The 24,941-nt window shown below is 43.9% G+C and overlaps 3 protein-coding genes across 8 annotated transcripts in view; 1 reads left to right on the top strand and 2 right to left on the bottom strand.

Moving 5' to 3' along the window:
* ANKRD6 (ankyrin repeat domain 6) overlaps window positions 1-6,580 on the top strand; it is a 215,981-nt gene extending 209,401 nt beyond the window's left edge. For 4 of the 5 annotated variants that reach the window (XM_060114600.1, XM_060114598.1, XM_060114599.1 and 1 more), the window contains 2 exons: window positions 696-822; window positions 1,989-4,112. In XM_060114600.1, coding sequence (XP_059970583.1) covers window positions 696-822; window positions 1,989-2,560 — 699 coding nt within the window. In that variant the 3' untranslated portion in view covers window positions 2,561-4,112. Of the gene's footprint in view, window positions 1-695; window positions 823-1,988; window positions 4,113-5,671 lie in introns of those variants that run through there. The other variant, XM_060114597.1, reaches the window with a different exon arrangement.
* Window positions 5,899-8,150, bottom strand: LYRM2 (LYR motif containing 2). Its single transcript, XM_060114601.1, has 3 exons — window positions 8,071-8,150; window positions 7,226-7,366; window positions 5,899-6,772 (listed from the first exon to the last, which is right to left on the bottom strand). The coding sequence occupies exons 1-3, from the start codon at window positions 8,113-8,115 to the stop codon at window positions 6,692-6,694; spliced, it is 267 nt and encodes an 88-aa protein (XP_059970584.1). The 5' UTR covers window positions 8,116-8,150; the 3' UTR covers window positions 5,899-6,691.
* A 2,071-nt stretch (window positions 8,151-10,221) lies between these two features.
* The window catches only part of MDN1 (midasin AAA ATPase 1), a 160,891-nt gene continuing 146,171 nt past the window's right edge, over window positions 10,222-24,941 (bottom strand). For both annotated transcript variants that reach the window (XM_060114594.1, XM_060114595.1), the window contains exons 92-102: window positions 24,324-24,525; window positions 22,673-22,843; window positions 20,866-21,029; window positions 20,067-20,156; window positions 18,644-18,759; window positions 17,832-18,006; window positions 16,305-16,378; window positions 16,099-16,213; window positions 15,220-15,283; window positions 13,611-13,753; window positions 10,222-12,787 (exon numbers count right to left, since the gene is read on the bottom strand). In XM_060114594.1, coding sequence (XP_059970577.1) covers window positions 12,599-12,787; window positions 13,611-13,753; window positions 15,220-15,283; window positions 16,099-16,213; window positions 16,305-16,378; window positions 17,832-18,006; window positions 18,644-18,759; window positions 20,067-20,156; window positions 20,866-21,029; window positions 22,673-22,843; window positions 24,324-24,525 — 1,503 coding nt within the window. In that variant the 3' untranslated portion in view covers window positions 10,222-12,598. The remainder of the gene's footprint in view (window positions 12,788-13,610; window positions 13,754-15,219; window positions 15,284-16,098; window positions 16,214-16,304; window positions 16,379-17,831; window positions 18,007-18,643; window positions 18,760-20,066; window positions 20,157-20,865; window positions 21,030-22,672; window positions 22,844-24,323; window positions 24,526-24,941) is intronic.

Here is a 24,941-nt window from a genome sequence, read left to right as displayed (position 1 = left end):
GATCTGTCCGTGCTGACCTTGCGATTTGCCACCCTTTCCCCCCACCCCGGGTCAAGGGACTCGGACCCATCATTGAAAACTCCCAGGCCGAGATCCCCTAAAAGCGTTGGCATCAAAGAGCGTGCCATTTTTATCACCTGAAATGAAGTCAGGAGGAAGGAGCCTGGAGTTCGGTTCCTGTTTGCGGCTGAATGTGCTGGCAGGAGGTGGAGGCGGAGCAGTTTGTAGAACGTGCTGGAGAGCTGAGCTCCGCCCTGGATCACTGCTATGTATCGCGCCCCTGCTGGGCCTGCACAAGATTGGGTTCCTGCCCTCGGGCAGTTTGCGGTCCACCCCAGACGGCAGACGTGAAATGAGTACTTGCGAGCGTGTGAGTGAGTTCATGCGCCTAGCAGCCAGACGTGCTTGGTGTGGAAGCCGTGGGAAGCTTTGGCTGTTGGCGTCTAAGGTGTCTCTAAGTCACTTAATGAAGATCATAGTTAGCTATTGGCTTGGGTGCTGGGTGAATCCTGGGCTTCAGAGGGCCAACAGAGAAGGCCGTGTGGCCCGTGGGAGGCGGGTAATCCGAAACTTTGGGGCTTGTCCAGAAAAGACCCTATCACAGTCGAAAAGTCCACATTCTTGAGGTTTTAATTCATAAGCCATGTATCAGAGTCTCCTGATGACTTGTGTACTAACTTGTGGGGTTTTTTTAGATGTCCTTGGTGGATGAATTAAAAACTTGGTGCATGTTAAAGATTCAGAATCTGGAGCTGAAGCTTTCTGGAGATTCTAGGGCCTCCAGGACTAAATCCACACCATCCACTTGCGAGTCCTCCACAGGTAACCGACACCAGCATACAGAGAGAGCCCTTCCATCCAAAGGTGATGAAACCCCCCGGTCACGTTCTCTTCTGCCTCTGAAGGCAGTCTGTGTGACAGGGCTGCGGGAGACACTGGGTTGTAATGTGAACTCTGTAGGGGCAAGGACCATGCTTTGCTCACTACTGTATACACAGTTCCTATACAGTAATAAAGCACTCCTATTTAAGTGTTCAGAAATATCTGAATGAAGGAATAAAAGAATTGTTGATCCGTGATAGCAGTGCAATCTTGATGGCGTCAGAGTTGGACCCCAAAGATGAGGGTGAGGAAAGGGTGTGTCCTCTCAGAAGGGCACTCGCCCCTGCCCTTGTGACTCTTTCCCCTTCTCGTCCTTGATCAGCCCTCTACCTTTGGCCAACTCCGTACAGCCTCATTAAAAAACAGTTCATGTATCAAAGCTGCCCCAGGGGCTGGGTAAGAGATGCTTTGAGCCAGAGCATCTTTACATTAGCTACAGTGGCTACACTCAGTGATGATCAGTTGAGGACATTCATAGCCTTAGTAATTAGACCTCCATGGGGGGATTTTGATATGTCACGTGTTTCATGGTACCATAGGCCATCTCTGTATTTGTGGTTTTGTCTTCTTTGTGCCCATAACAGTGGGGAAAATCCTGGGCAAACTTTTCACACTAGGACTAGTTACGGAACTTGTCATGGAGCTCTGGGTATAGGTAATAGGACCGCCTCTCCAAGTGGGAGCTTGGATCAAGGAACTAGTAACCGGGGCTATGGTCTGTAAAGGGCCCGGAAGTTAGAGAATGGGGGTATTTATTCTGATCAGTAAATGCCCAATTCAGTTTTAGGACAAGTAGTGAGATGTGTCATCCTTAGCAATCAGGAAATGGTACCCAGAGCCCTTTAGTGTAGATTGAGACAGGCTAAAGGAAAGGCCAGTAACGTTTTTGGCTTAGATGCCACCAGTGTGTCTAACGCAACATCCCTGAAAGCCTGACAAGCCAAGATGATAATCGGGAGAAGTGGAGGGGAAGGACAGGAGAAGTTGCACACGGTGGGTGATGGTTGAGAAGCCTGGTTTACAGGATTCCCGGGACTCTCAAATGCCAGCCCATGTGACTGTATGGACACGGATTCGCTCTGACTTTTGTTTCCCTTCCACAACAGGCGTGGATCAGTCAGTGGTGACCGCAGGCCCAGGAGCAGCCTCTGACAGCCCCCCCCAGGGGGTCAGGCCCAAGGAAAAGGCCCTCAGCTCCACAGCTGCCCACAGACTCCAGCAGGAGTTGTCTTCCTTGGACTGTACAGGCTCCCGACTGAGGAATGTCAAGGTCCAGACAGCCTCGTTACCCTTGAAAGAGGCAGCCAAATGCGACCCGCAGGCTGGGCCCTGTGTTGACAGAGGCACCCAAACCAAAAAGTCTGGGAAAAGTGTGCAGACGAGGCACCGTGGCCAGCAGCCAGCAGCCAGCACCACCTGCGGGCAGCTGCCACCGGCAGCAGGTGGCGAGCAGACTGGCCCTCATACTCGAGATACCTCCCAGGCGCTGGAGCTCACCCAGTATTTCTTTGAGGCTGTTTCTACCCAGATGGAAAAGTGGTATGAAAGGAAGATTGAAGAAGCACGAAGCCAAGCCAGTCAGAAAGCCCAGCAAGACAAGGCCACACTGGAGGAACACATTAAAAGTTTAGAGGAGGAACTTGCTAAACTAAGGACTAAGGTACACAAGGAAAACTAGGGCCTGGGAAGTGGGACAAGAAAGGATTCCTGGGACTTCCCTGGTGGTCCAGTGGTCGACTCTGTGCTTCCAGTGCAGGGGGCGGGGGTTCGATCCCTTGTGGTCCAGTGGTCGACTCTGTGCTTCCAGTGCAGGGGGCTGGGGTTCGATCCCTGGTCTGGGAACTAGGATCCTGCATGCCGTGGGGAGGGCGGCGGGGGGAAGGATTCCTGAGGATTTCCGGTCCTGCAGCTGCAGAAGAGCTACGTCCGAGGTGTCAGTTTTTGTACACATAGCAGAACTTGCCTTTTAAAAAAAGCACTCATTTCTAAAACGTGCCAGACACATGCTTCCTATGCCCTGAAGTTATGAAGACTTCAACAATTAGACTGAAACTAGGGGATGCTTGCTTAGTTTCAGGTTCATTACAGATTTGAAACCTCAGCTCAAGTTCATCTGAAGTTCAAAAGCTCAGATGAAGCGAGCTGTGCTAAGAAACTGAAGGATGTGTAAGCCTAAACCCTAATATTCAGGATATGAAATAATGTAAATGAAAAGCAAGAAAAAATATGAATCCCTGTGCACTGAACTCAAGCAGTCATTCATACCAACATGCCTCCTGTGCCTGGACAGTGTCTTTCTGTAGGAGCTGTAACAGACACGCTGAACTCCCTCAAGTTCATAGTTCCCAAAATGCTGACATCTTAACCAGGGAAAACTCACCAAACAAATTTTGAGGAGAAGGATTTTCATGATGTCACAAGATCCAGTATATTGTAAAATGTTTTGAAAAGTCAGAGTGTATTTAAATAATGGGTTAATTGGCTAATAATGCTGGGAATGTCAATGAACTCAAAGGAGAAAGGTTCAAATCATTGGATCATGGTTTCTGTATCTTTCAGCCGAAAGAAAGAAACAGTACAATTAATCATAGTGATTTTAAAGTGGATTAATGGAAAAAACATTCACGTAGCAATTACCTGAAATTTCTATAACCTAATTCACAGCCAGTTATCTTAGAGTACCTTTCTGAATGTGAGCTTATTGGTCTACATTTTATAAAGAAATAAGGCTGTTTCTTGAAAGTGTTTCATTTTGAACTGAGTTCTGTCATTGAAGAACCTTAAAAGCTTTCCACTGCTTTGTAGCGACTATGTCAAGGTAAATAATGCAATAAATTGACTTGGCTTCCCCAGCTTCAGGGAGCACTGTGGATGTTACTCTGCTCTATGGAGTATACAAAGTTGCAAAAGTAACAGTATGTTGAAACTTTGGATTTAATTATCTTCCAAGCTTCTTGTCCCTTGTGGCATTATATTCATCTCCTCAAAATTCCATATATGCATAGAAACCTCGATTCTATTTCTGTAAACAGAGGAACCAAGTAACTGTTGTCTGTAATTTTGAATGAACTTTTGCTCATTGAGCCAAAGAGAAAATATGACTTCTTGACATGGGAACACCCAGAAAAACAAAGTATGCATTTAGTCCCTGCGTGTTCTGCCCATCAAGCTCAGTTGTTTTTGGTTTGTTCTTTTAAATACTGACAATCTATGGATCTAGGCGTTCCTAATAAATGTAGATGTATGTCATCATTACAAAACCTGGACAGGGAATTTATTTGATGTTCTCTCAAGTTTATTTTCAGGTTTGTAAGCTCGTCTTGTCGAATTTAAAACTTCAGTGGCACACTTTAAAGGGGAAAAAAAATGACACAGGGGCAGTCAATATGTTAAATAATAGCCTCAGCCACTTCTCATGCTAGAAAGCTTTGCATTTAAAAAAATTCTAATAATTTAGATAATATAATAGATATTATAATAAGGGGTTTAAAGATGGATTTATTGTAGTTAATATACATTAGTTGAACATTCAGACATCTTAAACTTTAGGAACAAAACTTCAGCATTCAAACAACAGTATAGTTTACAGGGAACACCCAGTTAATTTGCCTAATCCAAAATACTGATGAAGATGATGAATAAAATGTGTTTCACCAGCATTCTATTCTGGCCAACATCTTAATGACCATGGTTCCACATGTGAGAAGAAATTGCTAAATAAATCTTCTCTTGGGCTAAACAACGGACTTGGCCTATAATTCAGGAGATACGCAAAGATGTAAGTGAACAAATAAAATTAAACTGTTCTTTAGAGAGGAAGGGAAAAGCTTGTCCACGAGAATAGTCTTAGTCTCTGGAAGATGAAAATTCAATTTTTCATGTTTTACCCACTTAAAAAAACAAAATCAAAACAAAACCCCACATTAGGTTTTCTTGGGGAGTCTGTGGTATTTGAGTCTTGCAAATACAAACCACAAATGCGCTTACATCTTCCACATACAGTGCTGCTAGGAAGAACATCAAAGTCACTGCTTGTTACACTTCATAAAAGGATGTTTTTTAGCTTCAAGATTTTAGATTTACTAGAGATAGCCTGTACTTGAGTATTTGCCAGTCATGCCACACAAAAGAGTAAGTCTAAGGTTCTCTGTTCAGAAACTGTTCACACATGCTTTTCCCTCTGTTCATCAGATGGCTTGACTGAAAGTACATCTATATAAAAACCTGAAAATTGGCTTATGCAAGCATTTTAGATTAGCCCATCCCCCGGTGGCAGAGTATTCAGAATTATTTTTGTCTTGTGGGTTCTGGAGCTGTGGAAGGGCAAGGGTGGCTTGGAATGCAGGTTAGTGTCACACCAGCGGTTTACACCTCTCCAATGGCACACGGTCCAACACTAGACACTGTTTATCCTGCAAAAGTTTTTCTACATCTTTCAGATGCTGCTCTGATTCTTGGATTAACTTTTTAGATTTGTTCTGTAGGTGAACTGCCAATCCCAGCCTCTTCCATGAGCTTTCACTTTCACGAAATTAACTGTTGAACAAATTTGGTCTCTTTCAAAAGTGTCCTGAAGTCAACTTCTGTCTCCAATGTATTCTTCAAACTCTGTTTTTTCCTGTCACTGGAGAACCTAGTGCACTGAGGAGCTTCCTTAATTAATGATTTGTTTTACTTTCCATGTGGATATTAAGGTAACCACATTAGTTTTGACCAGGAGTTGCCTCTTCTTCTTGGTAGGTGCTTCAGTGCATTTGTTAAACTTCTCTTTCTTCTTTTTCCTACAAAGTTCTAGATTCCCAGTGGTGATCTTTTTGGAAAGTCCTCTTGAGTATCAGATGCAACACATCTGAAGAACATACCTCAACAACCCTGAGGGTTAATGCAGAAGGACTTTCCAAGGAAGCTCCATGGTGTCTCCTGAGGTCAGTACACCTCCAGCCCTATACCTCACATTGTTTTAAAACAGCTTAATTGACTTACACAACATTATATATCAATTATATTTCCAAAAAGTTGGGGAAAAATGGCTTTATTCAGATATAATTCACATATCATACCTGTAAAATGTACAGTTCAGTAGATTTTAGTATATTCAGAGTTGTGCATTCATATAAATAGAATCATACAATACATGATCTTTTGTGACTGGCCACTTAATGTTTTCAGGGTTCATCCAGGTGTAGCATGTATCAGTACTTCATCCCTTTCTGTTTGCTAAATAATATTTTATTGTATGGGTATACCACGTTTTTCTTATCCATTAATCAGCTGATGGGCATTTGGATTGTCTACTTTTTGGCTATTATGAATAATGCTGTTTAACCTTTTGGGCAACTGACAGTCTTTTTTCCAAAGTGGCTGCACAATTTTATTGTCCCACCAGCAGTGTTTAAGGGTTCGTTTCTCCACATCCTCACCAACATTTGCAATTATCTCCCTTTTTAATTATAGCCATTCTAGTGGATGTAAATAGTATCTCTTGGTGGTTTTGATTTGCATTTTCCTAATGATTAATGGTGTTGAACATCTTTTTATGTGCTATCTATTGTACTGGTTTTTGCTTCTTCCAAAAACTGCTGACATATCCAAGAACATTTTCAAAATAAACGGTATGTTTTCAGTGCTAAGACAATTGCTCTTATGCCCTTTTCTTGGCTCTCTCTGATATGCCATGCTCCATGTTCTGATATTTTGCTCAAGGGCTCTATGTACAGATAGTTTCACTTGGCTTTGGGCTACCCACTGTTGAGCCTAAGCTCAACTAAACACATGGAGACTTTGAAAACCTTTCAGAATAATGCTGTAGTTAAGATCTGGTTAAAGCAAGTGTTTTTTCTAACTCTTTGAGCTGCATATTGCCTTGAGTAATCATCATCCGGATTGTATCCTGTAGAAGAAAGTGAAATCTGGTCACTGTTTTAACTGGTTAAACAAGGTACAGCTCTACCATTTTATTTGTTAAAATTAGGAACTAATACGGAGAACTGGCACTGATGCACGTCAGGAAAGCCGAAAGTTAACAATTAGGGGTACACAATGTCTGGCATGCTTTCATACACCCCAAACATACTTCCCAAACCATCATGCTGTCATATTTATTATCTTTTCGTGTGTGTGTGGTTTAACAGACAAGTTGGGTGGTGCTACTGTAGAGTGTAGATATAGCAAACATTGTTAAATTTAAAATATCGGTTAAGTGAAAAATCAGTAACATCAAGAGCAATGATCAAGATATACTATCTCAGTGACATATCCCAAGATATCTATCAAACTTTTTATAAAAACACACTAATCAGTACAAAAGGGTCAGGGCCTACCATCACCATGATCTTGGTCTCACCTCTTCGGTGGCACTTTTGTTTCTTTTGAATTCTTCCCTTGCCCAGTCCTTCAGGTATTTGCGATCAGAATCATTTGGAACTTGCCGAATTGCCTGCAAAATCCTTCTGTAGAGGAGGAGAACTTGTTGCCTTCTCACGAACTGTGCAGGGGAGGAGAAATGGCAATTACAGCTGCACAATCGTCAGCCCGGTAGGCTCTTTTCTCTTTGGTTCTCAATTTTGAAAAGGGGGAAGAAAACCACCTTTTTTCTTTTAAGAAAACGGCAAGAAGTTTGTTTGCGTTGTCTCCTTACTCCCTTGTCAAACTTAAAATCAAGAGTACAAGCAGGGCTTCCTTGGTGGCGCAGTGGTTGAGAGTCCGCCTGCCGATGCAGGGGACACGGGTTCGTGCGCGGTCCGGGAAGATCCCACATGCAGCGGAGCGGCTGGGCCCGTGAGCCATGGCCGCTGAGCCTGCGTGTCCGGAGCCTGTGCTCCGCAACGGGAGAGGCCACAACAGTGAGAGGCCCGTGTACCACAAAAAAAAAAAAAAAAAAAAAAAGAGTACAAGCAGCAGACCAGTCTTTCCCGCAGTCACTAGGCATTGAGGGATCCGGGCTCAAGGTCAAGAGCCCGGCCCGCCTCTTGCACCAGGACTGGAGAGTAGCCCCAACCTTGGCCCTTGCGCTTCCCGTCGGCCCGAAGCCCCGCCCCCCCAGCCCGAGCCAATCAGTGGGGCGCGCGCAGGGTTGTCCGCCCCCAGTAGTCCCCGAGACCCCTCTATAGAATGGGTGCAGGGAGCGGTAGAGAATCGAGGTCAGACCCGGTAAAGCTGCCCTAAGAGGCCGGCGAGGACAGTTGGTACCTGCTTTAGCGTTAGCGTCGCTGGGGGTAAGCGGGAAGCGGCCATCACGTCCACAGCGCGGTCCGCCAGAGCCCCAGCGCGCAGGGGCGGAAGTGGGGCGGTGACAGGGCGGGGCGAGCTCGGTTTCCCGGGAGGCGGCCGGCCGCAGTTGCGCTGGCTCCGGGAGCCCGGCAGTCGGGCAGTCGGAACTGAAGCTCAAGGCAGTTTCGCTTTGTCTTAGCCTAAGTTTGCTCATCCGTGAAACAGGATAGCAGTTCCTGCTTCACAGGTTGTTGTAAGAATGAGATAGTGGTGAGGCATTTAGCCCAGTTCCTGACACGTGGTTAAGTTTCATTAAATGAAAGGATTTGGGGGGTGAGGGAAGAAAACTAGTATATTCTGTTTGAGGTTTAGTGCGTATAGTGAAAAATTCTAAAAATTTATATGTTAATTTCTCTTCAAGTGTGTGTTCTGCCCGTCTCCTTTTCTCGTTCTTGTCCCTGTTCTTTTCTACTGCGAGCATTTTTCCTGGCGTTGTAGTCTTCATGATCGGCCTTAGTTACAAGGCTTTAAATGGTTGTCCCATTGCAGTTTTGAGAATTTTGTGTCACTAGTAACGAGTAACCAAACATCCCTACGCCTTAAGCTTTTTTCCCCTATAATCGTTTTATCCTCCCCTCAACACACTCCTTACGCTCTTAAGTTATATTAACTGTAAGGTGTTAGTGAATCCCTCCTACTTTTAAAAAACAGGATTGTTGTGAATTAAAATACAGCCCAAAGTGTTCAATTACCCGTTCGTTCACTGAGCATTTACTTGATTGCCTTGCTTGGAATCCTTGGAGCTCCCTTTTCCCAGTTGTGTACTTCTGGCTACTTTTGTGTGTGTGTTTCCTCGCCTGTTTGCTCGTCTGTAAAGTGAAATAACAGCATCTACCCCGGAGCTGCTGTTGTACTGTACTGTATGTAGTGCACTGAGAACAGAACCTGGCGCATATAAGCACTCTAAAGATTTTGAACATTACCAGGCATTGTGTGAATGATGCTAATACCATAACCACATATTTCAAAATTTGTCTACTAATTAGCAATTCATTTTTTTTCTTTTAAATAGTAGTGAAATTAAATATCCCTTGCCACTTCTAGTTATACTTATTTTGTGAATTATGATGACTTTGGTCCCTTTATGATGGTCCAGACTTTTATTCTAATTTTATATGGGCTTTTTGCCATATTTTTAAAAATTGATCCTTTTCCTTTTATAACTTTAAGTCTCTATATAGTCACGTGTATTTTCCATTCTTTTGAGCCTTTTCAATTTCATCTTCTCCCCTTCAGAACTTAAAAAATTTTTCATTGTTAATGTTTAAAATGTTTATCTAGGATTTTGGTTTATAGCATAATGGGGATATAAGTTCTTTTCCGGTTGTAAACTATAATTTCAGCACCATTTATTAACTAATTCATTCATATTCCTGGGGTTTGTGATACTCCTGGTAAATTCTTTTAGGGTCTGAATAACCCTCAGGGTAATTTCATCCAGGTCGTTTTTACTTTTTTGTTGTATGTTTTAGTATTAGGCAAGAATACTCCCCTGTAGTATCTTGTAAGAGTCTTCTATTAATGGTCTGTATGACCTTTAGAAATGTTTTGTATTATTTTCCTCTAAGTCATCTTAGGATCGTTACTGAAATTTTGGTTGCGTTGAATCTATAAAGTGAGAACTGACATTTTTATACTATTTCTTCTTCCCATCCGGAAAGATTCACTCATGCTAGACATTGGTAATGCTGTCACGAGTCATATATGCCCCCTGTCCTTAGAATCACTCTTTGGGTAGGAAGACATAAGTCCAACGTAGTGTTTATAGATGTTGTCAAGGCTTATACTGTGGGAGCTTTCTTCTTGGAGGGCTTATCTGAGCTAGTCAGAAAGGCAAAGTGGGTAAGAGAGTTCTAGACAAAGAATGCATGGAACACTGGCAGATTCCAAGGCCCCTGTGGTTTGCTGTGATCAGATCAAATAGTGTGGTGGGGATGCTGGGAGAGAAGGGACAGGGGATGCAGGTAGTGCTAAGAAGCAACAAATGGTACCTTCTTCACAGGAATTCAGAAGGATCTCCTTGGATGTTGTAAGTATGACAAAGTGAAGCTAGCAAAGTGATTAGTACTACATTTTATTTAATATTTATTTAAAAAATTTTTTTGGCTCCGTCGGGTCTTAGTTGCGGCATGCGGGATCTTTCGTTGCGGTGCGCGGGCTTCTCTCTCCTTGTGGTGCGTGGGCTCGTAGTTTGCGGCACACAGGCTCTCTAGTTGAGGTGTGCAGGCTTCATTGCCCCGTGGCGTGTGGGATCTTAGTTCCCTGACCAGGGATTGAACCTGTGTCCCCTGCATTGGAAGGTGGATTCTTTACCCCCAGGGAAGTCCCCCTCAAGCTACATTTTAAGAGAGCTCCAGCTGCACTGCAGTCAGAGGAAAGCAAAAAGGAAGACAGAAGACAGAATAAGGTAAATATCCAGAAGTTAGACCAGACAAGACTGGGGTTTGGATGGAGGTGGAGAGGAAGGTAAGGCAAATGTAAAGGTTGAGCTCCAAGTGCTCCAAGTGAGTGTGTGACAGAGCAAGCCTATCCGCAGTAGCTTCTTCTAAGTGACTCAGGTGTGTCACTCTTCCTAACCAACGCCCTCAGTTCCTGATGGGTCTCCTGTGTCTGCTCCTGTGCTTCCCAACCCTTTTCCTGTCACAGCACAAACTGAAGATAGATAGCACTCTTGGGTAACTTGCTTACTGAAATTCTTCTGTTCCAGACCCTATTAGCTATCCCAGGGCCAAGGGAATCACTTATGCTGGCACCTCAGTTGGGATGCTTCAGCTTAGCTTGTCCTGTCAATTAAAGGTAGATATGATGGACCGCATCACAGTCATAATGTTGGTATGGAAGATTAAACTTCCTGCCCCACGGAGGCCTTTGGCCAGGGATACATCTCTTACACTCAGATTTCATCTTGGAGCAGCATCTTTACAAGCCATTGTGTGTGTCCACTAGCTTGCCCATCTTCTGCCATGAGGCCAGCATGCTGAGGCTCACCCACCACAGACATAACCACAAGAAACAGGCCCTGACTTGAAATAAGCCACTGAAGTTTTGGAGTCGTGATACACAGCATAAACTAGTGACTGACAGCTCACTGATCCAGCAGACAAGACCCCCTGGCACACCTTTTACACTCCTGTCATGTTCCATTAAGAGTGGTCACAAGTTACATCAACAGTGGTATATTTTTTAATAGTTTTCAGAATATAACCTGCATAGCTTTTTAGAATAAAAAATGATATAACCTCAGGTACATGCTTTAGGGCACTTGGTTAAACAACAAGCAAACTGTGTCTTTGAGGACCACCTCAAAAGGGAGGCACACTTCACAGTGTAACTTGGTAACAGACATGGAGATAGATGATTACGTCATGGCATGTTGTCTACAAAAGAACATCTGACAGAGCTTAAACAGAACACACCACACAGTTAAGTATTCAAGCACTGCTTTTTGGCAAAGTAAAAACTGCCTAAAAACCGTTAATGCATTTTTGACTGGAAAAAAAGATGTGGCTGCTTAGTTCTTCTGATACAGCACTTCTTTTCCAGCATAAGACAGGCTCAGTTCAACTTGAAATCAGTGAGGAATGATTCTTCCTCTTAACTGTTAAGAAAAAATGAACTAAAGAAATAAATTACTACCACAGCAGGAACTATGGCACAGAGAGAATGAAATAAAGGAAAAATCATCTTTCCATCATTGCATAGTCTCCCGAAGCAGCAAAGGTGAAGGGGAGGACACTGAAAAGCCATTTCATTCATACATGGCCCAAGGGTCATTTTCTGATGATTTTGGCTCCCATGTCTGGTTGTTTTATAAAAAAACACACATACCACAAGCCTCCTACCCTCGTAGAGAAGTTAGTTCCTTTCATAAGCAGCACAGTAAAAAAAACCGCAGCTACCTTAGCCACTTGACAGCTTTGGGGTACACCCTGTGGGCTTCGCAAGGCCAAGCCTTATTAGCACAGGGTCAAAAGGGAAGTTCCCTTTAGTCCTTTGCCCAGAGGCCTGGCACAGTCCCATGCTTCCAACAGCCTCTCCTCATGGAGGTGTCCAGGGTCCCCGGGAGGGAAGGCAGGCAGCTGGGCCCCAAGGGTGGGGTGCAGCCTCCTCTCGGGCCAGGACTTCTGAGACGAGCCCGAAGGGCCGCGCCACTCCCCAGGTACGGGACCAGACACCTGCTGCTGCCGGTTCCTTCACCCCAAGTTTATTACAAGCACTGGAGCCCAGGCACAGCAGGGAGCATGAGTTTTCTCTAGGCTCTGAAATTGTGTCGTAAAATGTTGCAATAAAATTTTTTGTAGCTGTTGGGTGAATGTTTATAAATCAAGTCTAAGATTAAATACCATTTTCGAGCTGGGAGTTCAGAAACAGTTGTCCCAAAGGGAGTACCTGGCAACCAGTGACATTCTGACTGCAAAGTCTCACTTAGGACTGCGTTCCTTCTGTTCTACGGGTGGTCACAGGCCGTCACCAGCTCAAACCACTGCCGGAGAGCATCGCTGAGCGTCTCGGGAAGTGCGTTCACATCGCGTAGGATTATATAGAACGGGAATGGGAACTCTTCCATGTAGGACCGGATTTCAGGCATCTCTCCAGGCCCTTTAAATATTGGTACCTTGATGTCCAAGATAGAATCCTGGCAAGAAAAAAACATTTAGAAATAAAAAAACTAAATCAGTGTCCTTGGCTAGCTCTTTTATGATCTCCTTTGCAGGCAATTTTTAGGCCTCACATGTCTAATTCCTGCTTATAAAAATAGCTCTTATTACTAAGTAAAACAGAACTCTCAATAAGGAGGCGGCAGATCTCTGAGCACCTCTTCCAGGAGAATGGCCACTAAAAGGGAAGGATAGGGGTAGATAAGCAAACCTGATTTCCCTACGATGGTATCTCCTATTCTCTACTTGGAAGAATTCACATTAAATCTTCAGCTTGCTATCCAGGCCTTAATGTGGCCTGCAGAGACAGTACTTCCCCGGGAACAGACCACCCCGTGGACATCTTTCATGTAGCGACTGATGCTTCCTCCTTTGAGGAGGGCACTGCTGAGATCCAAGTACTTGGAAAGGCTGGTCTATGTTTCCAACGGACAGGGCCCATCATCAAGGCTGTGATACCTGCAGCAACGCTGTGCAGAGGGAGATGACCCACCAGAGTACTAGTCAGCACAGAAAGTGGTTAAGAGGACAGACTGAGTCAGTCTGGACACTGGCTTCCTTGTCATTACCTACAACCTCTGTGCTTCTGTCCTTCGCTGTAGAGCGGGAATAACCATCCCTACATCACTGGGTTACTGCTCGGTTACATGAGAAAATAATTATAAAATGCCTAGCACAGTGCCCTTCAGGCTGCCATGAATGTTATAGGAGTTCTCGGTATGACAGTGAGACCCAGGCCCTTTTTCAGATAGAACAGCTTGAAGGGAATCCCCAGAAAAGTGGCTTTTAGTAATCACTCACCCGTGAACTGGGATTGTCCAACACAACAAAAATGACAAAGATGTTAGCATTCCGGGCGGCCTGAACTGCTGCTAGGACTCTGTCTTTGCCCTCAAAGAAAAGGCCGCGTCCGTCAGAGACCACCAGGAGGAGCTGTGCAGTTTCTGTAGTAGAACATAACAGCAGGAGAGGAACAACTCAACTCAAATGACAACTCGAACTACGTACGGGGACTTCCCTGGTGCAGCAGTGGTTAAGAATCCGCCTGCCAATGCAGGGGGCACGGGTTCGAGCCCTGGTCCGGGAAGATCCCACATGCCGTGGAGCAACTAAGCCCGTGTGCCACAACTACTGAGCCTGAGCTCTAGAGCCCGCACGCCTAGAGCCCATGCTCTGCAACAAGAGAAGCCATTGCAATGAGAAGCCCACGCACCACAAGGAAGAGTAGCCCCTGCTCACTGCAACTAGAGAAAGCCTGTGCACAGCAACGAAGACCAACGCAGCCAAAAATTAAGTAAACTACGGACAGTAAGACAAATTAGTGCAGGCTTTCTCTGTGCTATCAAAACCAAGCAGTTCTCTGAAACTGGTGAATTCTGGGCACAAATAAAATTAGATCTATTACTTTGAACGTGTGAGTCACAAACAAGGCTGCACAAAGACACACAAAACTTCTGTCAATAAAACAATTTCCCAGTAGTGCTTTGGGGAATGTCACATTTAGATCAACTTTGTTGTACAGCAACATGTGAGAATTAAAACATGTTTATGGATATAAAGTATAAAAAAAGCAGTCCTGAGTTAGACCATTAAAAGAAAGTGCCCAAATCAGAAACCTAGAACTGTATCTTCCAAATATCAGTCATTGGCTATTAGCTTCAGATTTCTGTCAATTTCTTGTACCTAAATTCTGTTGTTTTTCTTGAAAAAAAAAAAAACAAATAGAAATTTAAACAAAAACTTAAATAGAAGGGACCACTAAAATGAACAGTGAATAAAAATGTATTAAAATTTTTAGCATATTATATAATGTTTCCAGTGAAAGACTGTTGTGCTTAAAGGCAGGCTGTCTTCTGTCAAGGAAGGTTAGCAAGTGTTGAGAGGCGTGAATGACCTACTTTAAAAGGAAGTCTTCCCATGGTACAATCAGAATTTGAGGGTTTAGGGAAAGGCTAAAGAACTGGTGTGCTGCAAAAGCCCCAAATCAATCATGGATGGATTAGCTGGTTTCTGAATTATGTCCTTCTCCACTTTCCTTTGTTATTCAAATATTGAAGAATACTCTTTACATTTAATTCCACACACCCTTACTCCTTTCATTCACAATTGAACTCAAATCTATCAAATGAGTACATACTAGTTAATTACAAACTAGTTGGTGTCTACCTTTTCCTTTGATTATAAGCCTCTTGAGTATGGGTTCAATAAAAATTTTTGAATGAATGAACAGGTGGGTAAAAAATTCCATGAGTGTTTAATACCTCTGCATCATCCCCTGTTTATGTGTTTTCCTATAGAGCATACACTTTAAAAGATGGTGATGGGTACACTGAGATGAAAACAAGCAACTTGCAAATAGTACGAGAACAAAAAAGCATTTTGTTAGCAAAGACCAAAGAACACAGCTCACCTGGACTGATGTTTTGTGAGAGCTGCTTAGCGGCTGCAAACATGTTGGCTACAGACTCTAGAAACTAAACCAGAAATAGACAATTAGAGAACTATTTAAGCTCTCTTCCCACTATCATAGAGACTGAAATTACTTCTGGCACTTAAGTGATTGTCAGATAACCATCTCAAATCTATAGCAATCAAACTGTCCCATCCATCCATAAAGGACTGACAATCCTTGCACTTGGCATTCATGTTGGGTGCTGGCATTCTCAAGCACAGACAAGACCTGTGTCCCTGGCATATACCCCACTAGTGTTCTACGAGACACCCCAAAGGAAAAGAAACACTTCCTCTGGGGGACAAGAAGTCAGTAATCCCCCAAATGAACCAAAGAGCTGTCTTCTTTCAAGAAAGGAAAAGAGCTGGGCAAGAAAACAAAATATCCAGTGTAACGTGAAGGAGGCTAAATTACGGCAGGAATCAGGACAGAATTGTTATCCCATGCTGTGTTTAGAACGTATGCCATCCTGAGCAAGTCACTGGCTTTATTTCACATCGTCTTCTCTAGGCTAAATGGTAGAGAAATTGGCCTTGACCCACTTGATAAGGGTACTGGGAGGTGGTTCATTTTTCCAAAATGTTCCAAACCTCTCAAAATAGGGAGCCAGAAAATCAATGATGCAAAGTCAAATGATCTTTGAAAAACAGAAAAAGAGATCACATCCTATTTAATAATGGATGCCAAGGGAGATTCTATTCTAGTGGTACACCGGCTGAGGCTTAGGACTATTCTCTATTGTAAATTTTACCATGCTGGGGAGGAGGGAGTTCTAAAAATTATGTCTCTCCTATACCATAAAATAACTGCAGAAGACATCTGAAGTCATCAGCATACCTGAGCAATCTTGGTTTTCTTTTGTTGGAATTTGCAGAGCCGCAGAATCTGGGACCCTGAGTAATCACTGAACTGTTCGTGAAATGGGTGTAACAGCTTTACGGACTCTCCAAAACTTGGGGGAGAAAAACCAAATACAATGGGAGTTATTTTTTGTCATGCAAAAAAAGGCTGGTTTTCCCAATGGGATTAAAAGGCACTCTTACCTGCACACCGCAATCTGACCCACTTCCAGAAAGGTTAGAGCATTTCCAATCACAGCCAGAGATTCAAAGGCAAGCTGTGAAACAAAGTGAAGGGTTGAAGAAATCGGAATATCCTCTACACCAATGCCTTTCAACCTTTTTTATACCAAGATTCCCACAGAAAACACTACTTTTTTGGTATGGCACACAGGGGAACAACATCAATATGGCTATTCACAACCAACTCAGAGGCTTTGGTGGCTTTGGTAGTCTTAGGCCCTGGCTAATAGCACAAGCGCCGAAACCCAATATCCTTTATACTCGTAGGAAAGGTCTGCTCTAGACATTATCCAATAAAAGCGATCTTGAGAAATTTGGTCCATACATTTTTAAGGTTTCTTCCCCCTTTTTTGACTACATAAAGTAATCTCTCATGGGTAAAAGATTTTAAAAACCAATTTATTCTAATCTATGCATAAATGACAGTATAGTTTTAGAATTTAAATTCAGTTAAAAAGATGACGATACTTGTAGCAACTAACATCTACTGAACATGTATCAAGTGCCAGGCACTGAACTGACTGCTCTGTATACATGATTTCACTTAGTCTTCATAACAACTCTGAGGTTGAGGTAAGTACTGTTATCATCATGTTTTCAGAAGGTAAAACTGACAGACATAAAATGAACTGCCCAAAGTTACGCAGTACTAAGTGGGGAGTTGAGACCTGAACACACGTGCGGAGGTTACACTTTTTCCAGAGAGAGAGAGAGAGAGAGAGAGACAGAGAGAGAGAGAGACAGAGAGAGAGAGAGAGAGAGAGAGAGAGAGAGAGAGAGAGAGAGAGAGTGTGTGTGTGTGTGTGTGTGTGTGTGTGTGTGTGTTGTAACACCACCCAGGCTCCTAAGCCTTGTTACTACTGATAGAACACTAACTACACAGACGTAAAGAAATGTGTACTGAAGACATCTTAAAAAATCAGGGATACTCAGGGCTTCCCTGGTGGCGCAGTGGTTGAGAGTCCGCCTGCCGATGCAGGGGACACGGGTTCGTGCCCCGGTCCGGGAAGATCCCACATGCCGCGGAGCGGCTGGGCCCGTAAGCCATGGCCGCTGAGCCTGCGCGTCCGGAGCCTGTGCTCCACAACGGGAGAGGCCACAGCAGTGAGAGGCCCGCGTACCGCAAAAAAAAAAAAAAAAAAAAAAAGTATCAGGGCTATTCAGTTATTACGTTGTGCATGGTCTTAAAAAATATAGTACATTCATTCAGTGGAAAGTAAACACTGACAAATTTACTTACTCTGCAACTAGACAATAGCCTGGCAATGCTAAGAAACAACAATCTAAACGACCTACAGCAGTAAGACACCAAAATTTCTTGAGACGTCCTGAAATTGCCCCTTTGAACTCTTTAAATCTTAGATCTTCTCAAATATGGTCTCATATTCTCAGAACAAACTAACTGGTATTTCAAAGTGTTTTTTAGCCAGAACATATTTAAAACATTCAGGTGGCCCATCGAACTGCCACTACACCTCTCCTCCTTACCTGTTTGGTATGGTTGTCTACCATGCTAGAAGAGTCATCGACAGCCAAACAAATCTGATACTGGCGTTTACTGGGCTTGGTCCTTCGAAGCCAAATCTTGTCTTTGCGAAACTGACTGGCAATGTATGGAATGACCTTCCGCATGTTCAGTCGCTTCCCAGTTCGATAGTCTCCTCTGTTAAATTTAACCAAACAGGAGCAAGATTAAGGATAAAGTCACAGTAATAATAACTTATAACCAGTTATACCAAATAACCAGTAACCTGGCACAATGCAGTGTTACTTACTGTCAATTGAGATTATTAAGGGCTGGGATCTTCTTGATCAGCAGCCAGAAAAACTGGGTATGTATGTGGCAAGAATAATTAGGTCCTTTTAGAAAATTTTAAACACTTTTTAAAAAGAAAAATGATGTTTGCATTGAATATTAAGTCTTGGATCCTCTTTTGTGTTCTAAAACTATGCTTCTGGACACATCTTTGGAAGATCTAGGTGAGTGACACATGCAGCGAGTGAGTGATCCAACGTGTAGAAGGTGACCAACACACACCCCCAAAGGCTCAGCCAATTTTCTCATCAGGTATTAATTAACTAGTCACAGAAAGTGCATTCATACTGAACTTCACAGAAACTTCTGTGGTAGAGATGATAAAATGGCAACAAGGTGAGGAACGCCATACTAGAGCCCGTGCAGCACAAGTGGCAACCTAGACGCCAGCACCATAGCTGTTACGTGCTAATAAGCTCAGCAGAAAAGGTGACACTGCCACCTTTCCAGGGCACCATGAGTGCATCCAATGGAGAAGACTTACTTCAGTTTGGCAGCCTGGGTAGGCTCTAATATGAGACGAAGCTGCTCACACAGCTGTTGTGAAAGAGGTGCCGTTAAGACCAGGTAACTCTGCCACATCTCCACTGCTGCCTTCTCCTGTGACAACAGCAACAACATGTAAGTTACCCTTAGAAGGCTGGAGCCAACCAAAGTCCTTACAGCAAGATGAAGGCCTGAAGCAAAGCGGGAGAAAACAACCTGCTTCTCTTGTCAAGCTGCTATCTGATTCACCCGGTTTAAAATGTCTCCTCCTGGGCTTCCCTGGTGGCGCAGTGGTTAAGCGTCCGCCTGCCAGTGCTGGGGACACGGGTTCGAGCCCTGGTCCGGGAAGATCCCACTTGCCACGGAGCAACTAAGCCCGTGCGCCACAGCTACTGAGCCTGCGCTCTAGAGCCCGCAAGCCACAACTACTGAGCCCGAGAGCCACAACTACTGAAGCCCGTGTGCCTACAGCCCGTGCTCCTCAACAAGAGAAGCCACCACAATGAGAAGCCCGCGCACTGCAACAAAGAGTAGCCCCTGCTCGCTGCAACTAGAGAAAGCCCACGCCCAGCAACGAAGACCCAATGCAGCCATAAATAAATAAAATTTAAAAATAATAAATAAATTAAAAGTAAATAAATAAAATGTCTCCTCTTCCACCAAAGCCACAACTCGCAGTTCCAATGAGAAAGCAAGGTAATAAAATACTGGAATTCATGACCAAATCAATGCCTCATTCACATCACCTATGAGGAGTATATAACGTGCACCCTTCATATGGAGAGGGAGCTGTGATGGGTAATTTTGGTGCCAGGAGATCCAGCCACTTAATCATGGTCTCTCAGGCTCATGTTTCAAAAACAAAAGTGACGAGTGCAAACCTCTCAAGTAACACTCAGCAGTGTGCTTATTTCCTGAATATAAAGCTCCATGGTTAGTTTTTTTTTTTTTTTTGCCAATTATGGCAGAACAGTCAATACATACATGTGGTGAGAATAATGGTAAGAGATACAAAATTAAAATATGTATATTTAGTAAATATTAGTAAATTTAGGATGCAAGGTCATTGAAAAGGAAACACCTGGTTAATCTACACTGCCATATCAGCTGGCAGTGTTCCCGGTGGCCTATTCAGAGAGTGACACAGTATAGACTTTTGCCCCATGTTTCAACCACTGTCACGTCTATTACGTCCATTACAGATTGAGCAATGGAAGCTAAAGAATTAAACACACCAGTTTCTCTGTTTTAATTAAGCTACAGATCTAGTGGCAAAGCAGGCAGAAAACAATGCACAGATGTAGGCTTCAGAATTATAATTATATTCTCCATATACTCGGTCGCTTTGACCAAAGTAATTGGATTTCCTGTACCTTAAAAAACAAAAGTCAAGATATTTTATAAAAAGACCAGTGACTTACTTCTTCTGGGTTTCCAGATTCGTGTGGCTGCCATGTTTTCAGCTGTCTCTCCAGCTCCTGTCTTAGTTCATTGGCATCTTTTAAGAAGGGCTAAGAGGGAAAAGCCACAGATAGAGGAGGCCCAGGTTGGAATCACCAACTCACTATACCTGGTTGCCTTATTCCCTGCAGTATGAACTCCCCCTGAGATGCAAAACTTGAGCAAATTTAATGGCACAATTAAGACGCCAGACAACCATTCTTCTCCTTCCCATTATGTAGAGGCAAAATAGATAAAGGAAATTTTAACATTTAATAAATCCATCCCAGTAAAACAAAGTACCCAGGAAGATATCAATAATGGAAATATTCTTTAATTAATCTAGACTATAATTAAGTCAAAGAATTAGGGAAAACAACTCAGTTAATTGGCTCTTCCTAAATGCAGGCATTAAGCCAACGATTCTTCCTACTTAACCAACATAAACTTAACTGTCCTGCAGGCTCCTCACACAAGGCTGGTGGATGTGAGAGGAGGAGATGTGAGAGCCAGAGGTCCGAGGACAAGACCCACCATCGTGGCCAAGTCAGGACACAGACCACCCACGGTGACCCTGGGATTAACTATTAGACGTGTGTTATCTGCTCAGAGAACACGTCGTACCAACAGTACTCCTTAAAAGACTGATAAGGATATGATACCCCAAAACCAGATGCTATATAAAGTTTTTAAGACAAACATGTCTTAAGCTGTTTAAAAGCAACTTATAATTACGTTTTGTCAACTTATTGAAGTAGTAATTTGTGAAAGTTTTAGTACCTGGAAAATCGTGTCCACAAGGAACTGATGGGCTGTATGAATGGTCGAATCTCGGCTTCTCTCTGGTTTCTCATTCTCTGTCTCCCTGTGGGGTGTGTCTGTCCTGGGGTCTTGGTCTTCCTCTGTGTTAACAGTTTGGGTCTCCATCTCCATCTCTTCAAAGCCTGTTCTCACACCACAATGTCAACATGAAGACTCAGCCTTCACAGTCACGTGTCAATCCTAACAATTACTCAGACTTCACTCATTCACTCCCCGGCACATTAACACCTCGGCTGCACGTGTCCTTTCTCTCTGACACAGTCTGCCAATTCTCACTCCCTCAACTTCCCCCTCTCCTCACCCTGATGTGGAAGGCGGCTGTTCTGGGAGGTGGAAGTTGGGGGAGACTGTTTTACCCTGACAAGCCTCACAGAACCGTGTGATCCATTAAACTATGTTCATGCAAATAAATAAACTATGTGCATGCAGAACTCTGACAGAACCAAAAAGTAAAATAACATCATCACTCCATTTTATAGATGAGGAAGCTGAGACAAAGAAGACAAATAATTTGCCTCAACCTATAAAGTAAGTAAGTAAGAGAAAGTCTGGATTTGAATCTAGGAAGGTCTAATCACAGAGCTATGCCTTTCCCACTGTCCTGTAACAGCTGGGCAGTCAGCAGTTCTAACGCCCCTAAGAAGACGAAAGCAGAAGGAAAAGTTTTTGAATTTAGCAAGTTCTTTTGAATTTGCACTTATACCATTGCTGATAAAGCTATTTTTTCATGTGTTGAATGAATTAAAAAAAAAAAAAAAACAGCCTTGTAATAGCACTTGGTCAGCTATGAAATGGAACTGTATGTAAGAAGTTTTGTTACTTTCTCACATGCATTTCCCCTATTTCTTTAAATAAAATGTTTAAATATAGTATATATTCATATAATTAAAAATATTGTTTCTCTAATACTCAAGAATATATCTTCTGGGGGACTTCCTTGCTGGCACAGTGGATAAGACTCTGCGTTCCCAGTGCAGGGGGCCCGGGTTCAACCCCCGGTCAAGGAACTCGATCCCAGATGCGTGCCACAACTAAGGAGCCAGTGAGCCGCAACTAAGGAGCCCACCTGCCACAACTAAGACCCGGTGCAACCAAATAAATAAATAAATAAATAAGAAATGGAAAAAAAAAGAATATATCTTCTGGTCATACTAGAGTATGTGTACTATTCTGTTTTCTTCTACATATTTAAAAAAGACCGCTGGGTTGGGCTTTGCTGGTGGTGCAGTGGTTAAGAATCCGCCTGCCAATGCAGGAGACACGGGTTCGAGCCCTGGTCTGGGAAGACCCCACATGCCGCGGAGCAACTAAGCCTGTGCGCCACAACTACTGAGCCTGCGCTCTAGAGCCCGTGCTCCGCAACAAGAGAAGCCACCGCAGTGAGAAGCCTGCGCACCACAACGAAAGAGTAGCCCCCGCTTGCTACAACTAGAGAAAGCCCGTGCACAGTAACGAAGACCCAATGCATCCAAAAATAAATAAATAAATTTTAAAAATAAATAAGATAAAAAAATAATAAAGACTGCTGGGATTCTGTCTGCAACTCAAGTTTCAAGGGTGTCCGTGAAGGACAGCGTCCTGTAACACCTTCTACCTTCCTACTCCCAAATGAAATATGTACAGGGAAATCATTATGGGCAAATGAATCTCTAAGCCATGGGTTAGGATGGGGAAAGAACTGACTAAGCGTGACTGCAGCACCAGAGAAATGACTTCTGTGAGTCAGAGAGCTTAGGCAGGAGGGTGTGCTCACTGCAGGACTCACCTGGCCCGGCTGTGCGCCCCGACCTGGCCTCCTCTGACTCCAGCTGCTCCATGTCTACTGCGCAGAGCTCCTCCTGCTCCCCTGTGCCCACGGAGGCGTCCTCTGTCTCCTCCTCTTCCCAAGCCTCGCTGGGGTCCTTTGCAGACTGCTGCTGCTCCGTGCTAGCCACATCTGCCAACAAAGTGCACACACATGAAAAAGTCAGCTCTCTGCAGACAAAGCCATCCCAAGTGGGTGTGCTTTTGGTCATTCGTAGTTTCCAAGATTCTGCCACTGACTGGTTATGTGGCTTGGACACAGTACTTGGCTTGTCTGTGACCTACTGATGTAAGTGCTTAACACTCCCCACCACGCCCCCCGGCCAGAAGCTTCAAGGATACAATGTAACTATACATGTGACCATAGAGTTGGATGTTTAGCTGGGTTTTTATTGCTATGGCCAGAGGCTGAACCAGAATAAACACGCCAGGCACGTGACTCAGAGCAGCTAATGGAACCATCCTCATTGCCAAGTTACGGGTGGAAAAACTGTAGTGATAAAGTATAACAATACGGGGCACAGAAAGATCAGCATGGGAATCCCAGCATCGTGATCTTGGACCAGTTCTTAAACATCTTCGGCCTCAGTGTGCTGATCTATAAAATGGAGAAATCCTAGCTGGTAAAGACTGTTAGAGGAACTCCATGGTCATGCCGCAAAGGCTCATAACGGTGCTGGGCACAAGGTAAAAGCTCCATGCATGGCAGCCATCACTGGTATTGCTTCATTTTTCTTCAAAGTGGGGACAGGGAGAGAAAACAGTAATCCACAGCAGAGCAGTCTTGTTGTACCATCCTCATAGTACACATTAGCAACACCAGCTTGCATGTTAGGAATGAAACAGTGACAAGTTACCAGGAGAACTTGAAGCGGAGACTGAGTGACGACTGACTACTCCCTTTCTATGCTGAGATCTTTTTTCTCCTTGTTTGTTTATTTATGGCTGCGCTGGGTCTTCATTGCTGCGTGCGGGCTTCCTCTAGTTGTGGTGAGCGGGGACTACTCTTTGTAATGGTGCATGTGCTTCTCACTGTGGTGGCTTCTCTTGTTGCGGAGCACAGGCTCTAGGCACACGGGCTTCAGTAGTTGTGGCTCGCGGGCTCTAGAGCGCAGGCTCAGTAGTTGTGGTGCACGGTAAGGCTTAGTTGCTCCGTGGCATGTGGGATCTTCCCGGACCAGGCCTCGAACCCGTGCCCCTGCGTTGGCAGGCAGATTCTCAACCACTGTGCCAACCAGGCAAGTCCTCTCTCCTTTCTTGAAACACATATTTCAAGTTCACAGCTCCTACCATTGCTGGGTGATTATGAAGAAATGTCCACTACTCAGAATCCCTGAGATCAGTGCTGGGTTTGGATACGGCCAACCATTACCAAAGATATTTAAAAGGCTTACACCAGACCCAGAACCCTGAGCACTGAAACCCTGCACTTGGCTACAGATATCTTTATATCCAAAACAAATTGTATTTCTGCACATCTAATTAGAAGGAAACTAGTTTAAAAAGCCATTTCCCCTCCCTCCTAAGATGACTTGTAAGAACACCTGGCGGGCACACAGCATAAGCGCTCACAGAGCTCAAGGAGCAAAGGAGAAGCCTTCCCTGAATCGTACCGTAGGTCTGTACATCATAGGGCTCGCTACCCTGTTTAATGTGCTCAAATGCTTCTGCATCCTCGGCCAGGGCCTGGGACTGGGCTGGGCCCTGCTCAGTGTGTTTGTCCGTGTCCACAGTCCTCAGCCTCTTGTGCACACGCTCATTGTGGTCACCCATGGAACGTTCGTTGTCGGCCTGCCCAGGTTTCCTCTTAAAACTCTGTGGGAAATATGAGGAAATTCATCAGAACCTTGTCTGTAATGGCAAAAAGAGTAAAAATAATCATAATGTTTACCCTCAGGGGGCTGATTAAGTTAACCAGGTGTACCATACAAGAGTGGATTTCAGTGAAGCTGTTAATAGGAAGATCTCTAAATACATATACAGAGCAATCTCTATGATATACTTCTCTACCTGAAACAAGGCAAAGAGGCAAAGAAACACTCTCACACAGGGAGGTGCACACACACAAACATCCATACCTATACTACATATGCAGAAAGTCTCTTAGAAAGAAGACAAGACTGGCAGCACCAATATGCTCTGAGCATAGTCCCTTGGGTGGCTTGGGGACAGGAATAAAATGGAAGCTTTTTAGGGGACTGGTTTCTATATATTAATTTTGTATCACATGC

The sequence above is a fragment of the Mesoplodon densirostris genome, chromosome 12 (assembly GCF_025265405.1).
Source record: "Mesoplodon densirostris isolate mMesDen1 chromosome 12, mMesDen1 primary haplotype, whole genome shotgun sequence".
NCBI classification, from domain to species: Eukaryota; Metazoa; Chordata; class Mammalia; order Artiodactyla; family Ziphiidae; genus Mesoplodon; species Mesoplodon densirostris.
The sequence above is the reverse complement of the archived record's forward strand: the minus strand, read 5'-3'. Positions and strand labels throughout refer to the sequence as shown.

Excerpts from the sequence above, each read along its gene's own strand:
- LYRM2 (XM_060114601.1), bottom strand. The coding sequence starts at position 8,115 with ATGGCCGCTTCCCGCTTACCCCCAGCGACGCTAACGCTAAAGCAG. Across the intron at positions 7,367-8,070 it reads CGACGCTAACGCTAAAGCAG|TTCGTGAGAAGGCAACAAGT; the intron begins GTACCAACTGTC and ends TCCCCTGCACAG. Across the intron at positions 6,773-7,225 it reads ACAAAAGTGCCACCGAAGAG|GATACAATCCGGATGATGAT; the intron begins GTGAGACCAAGA and ends TTTCTTCTACAG.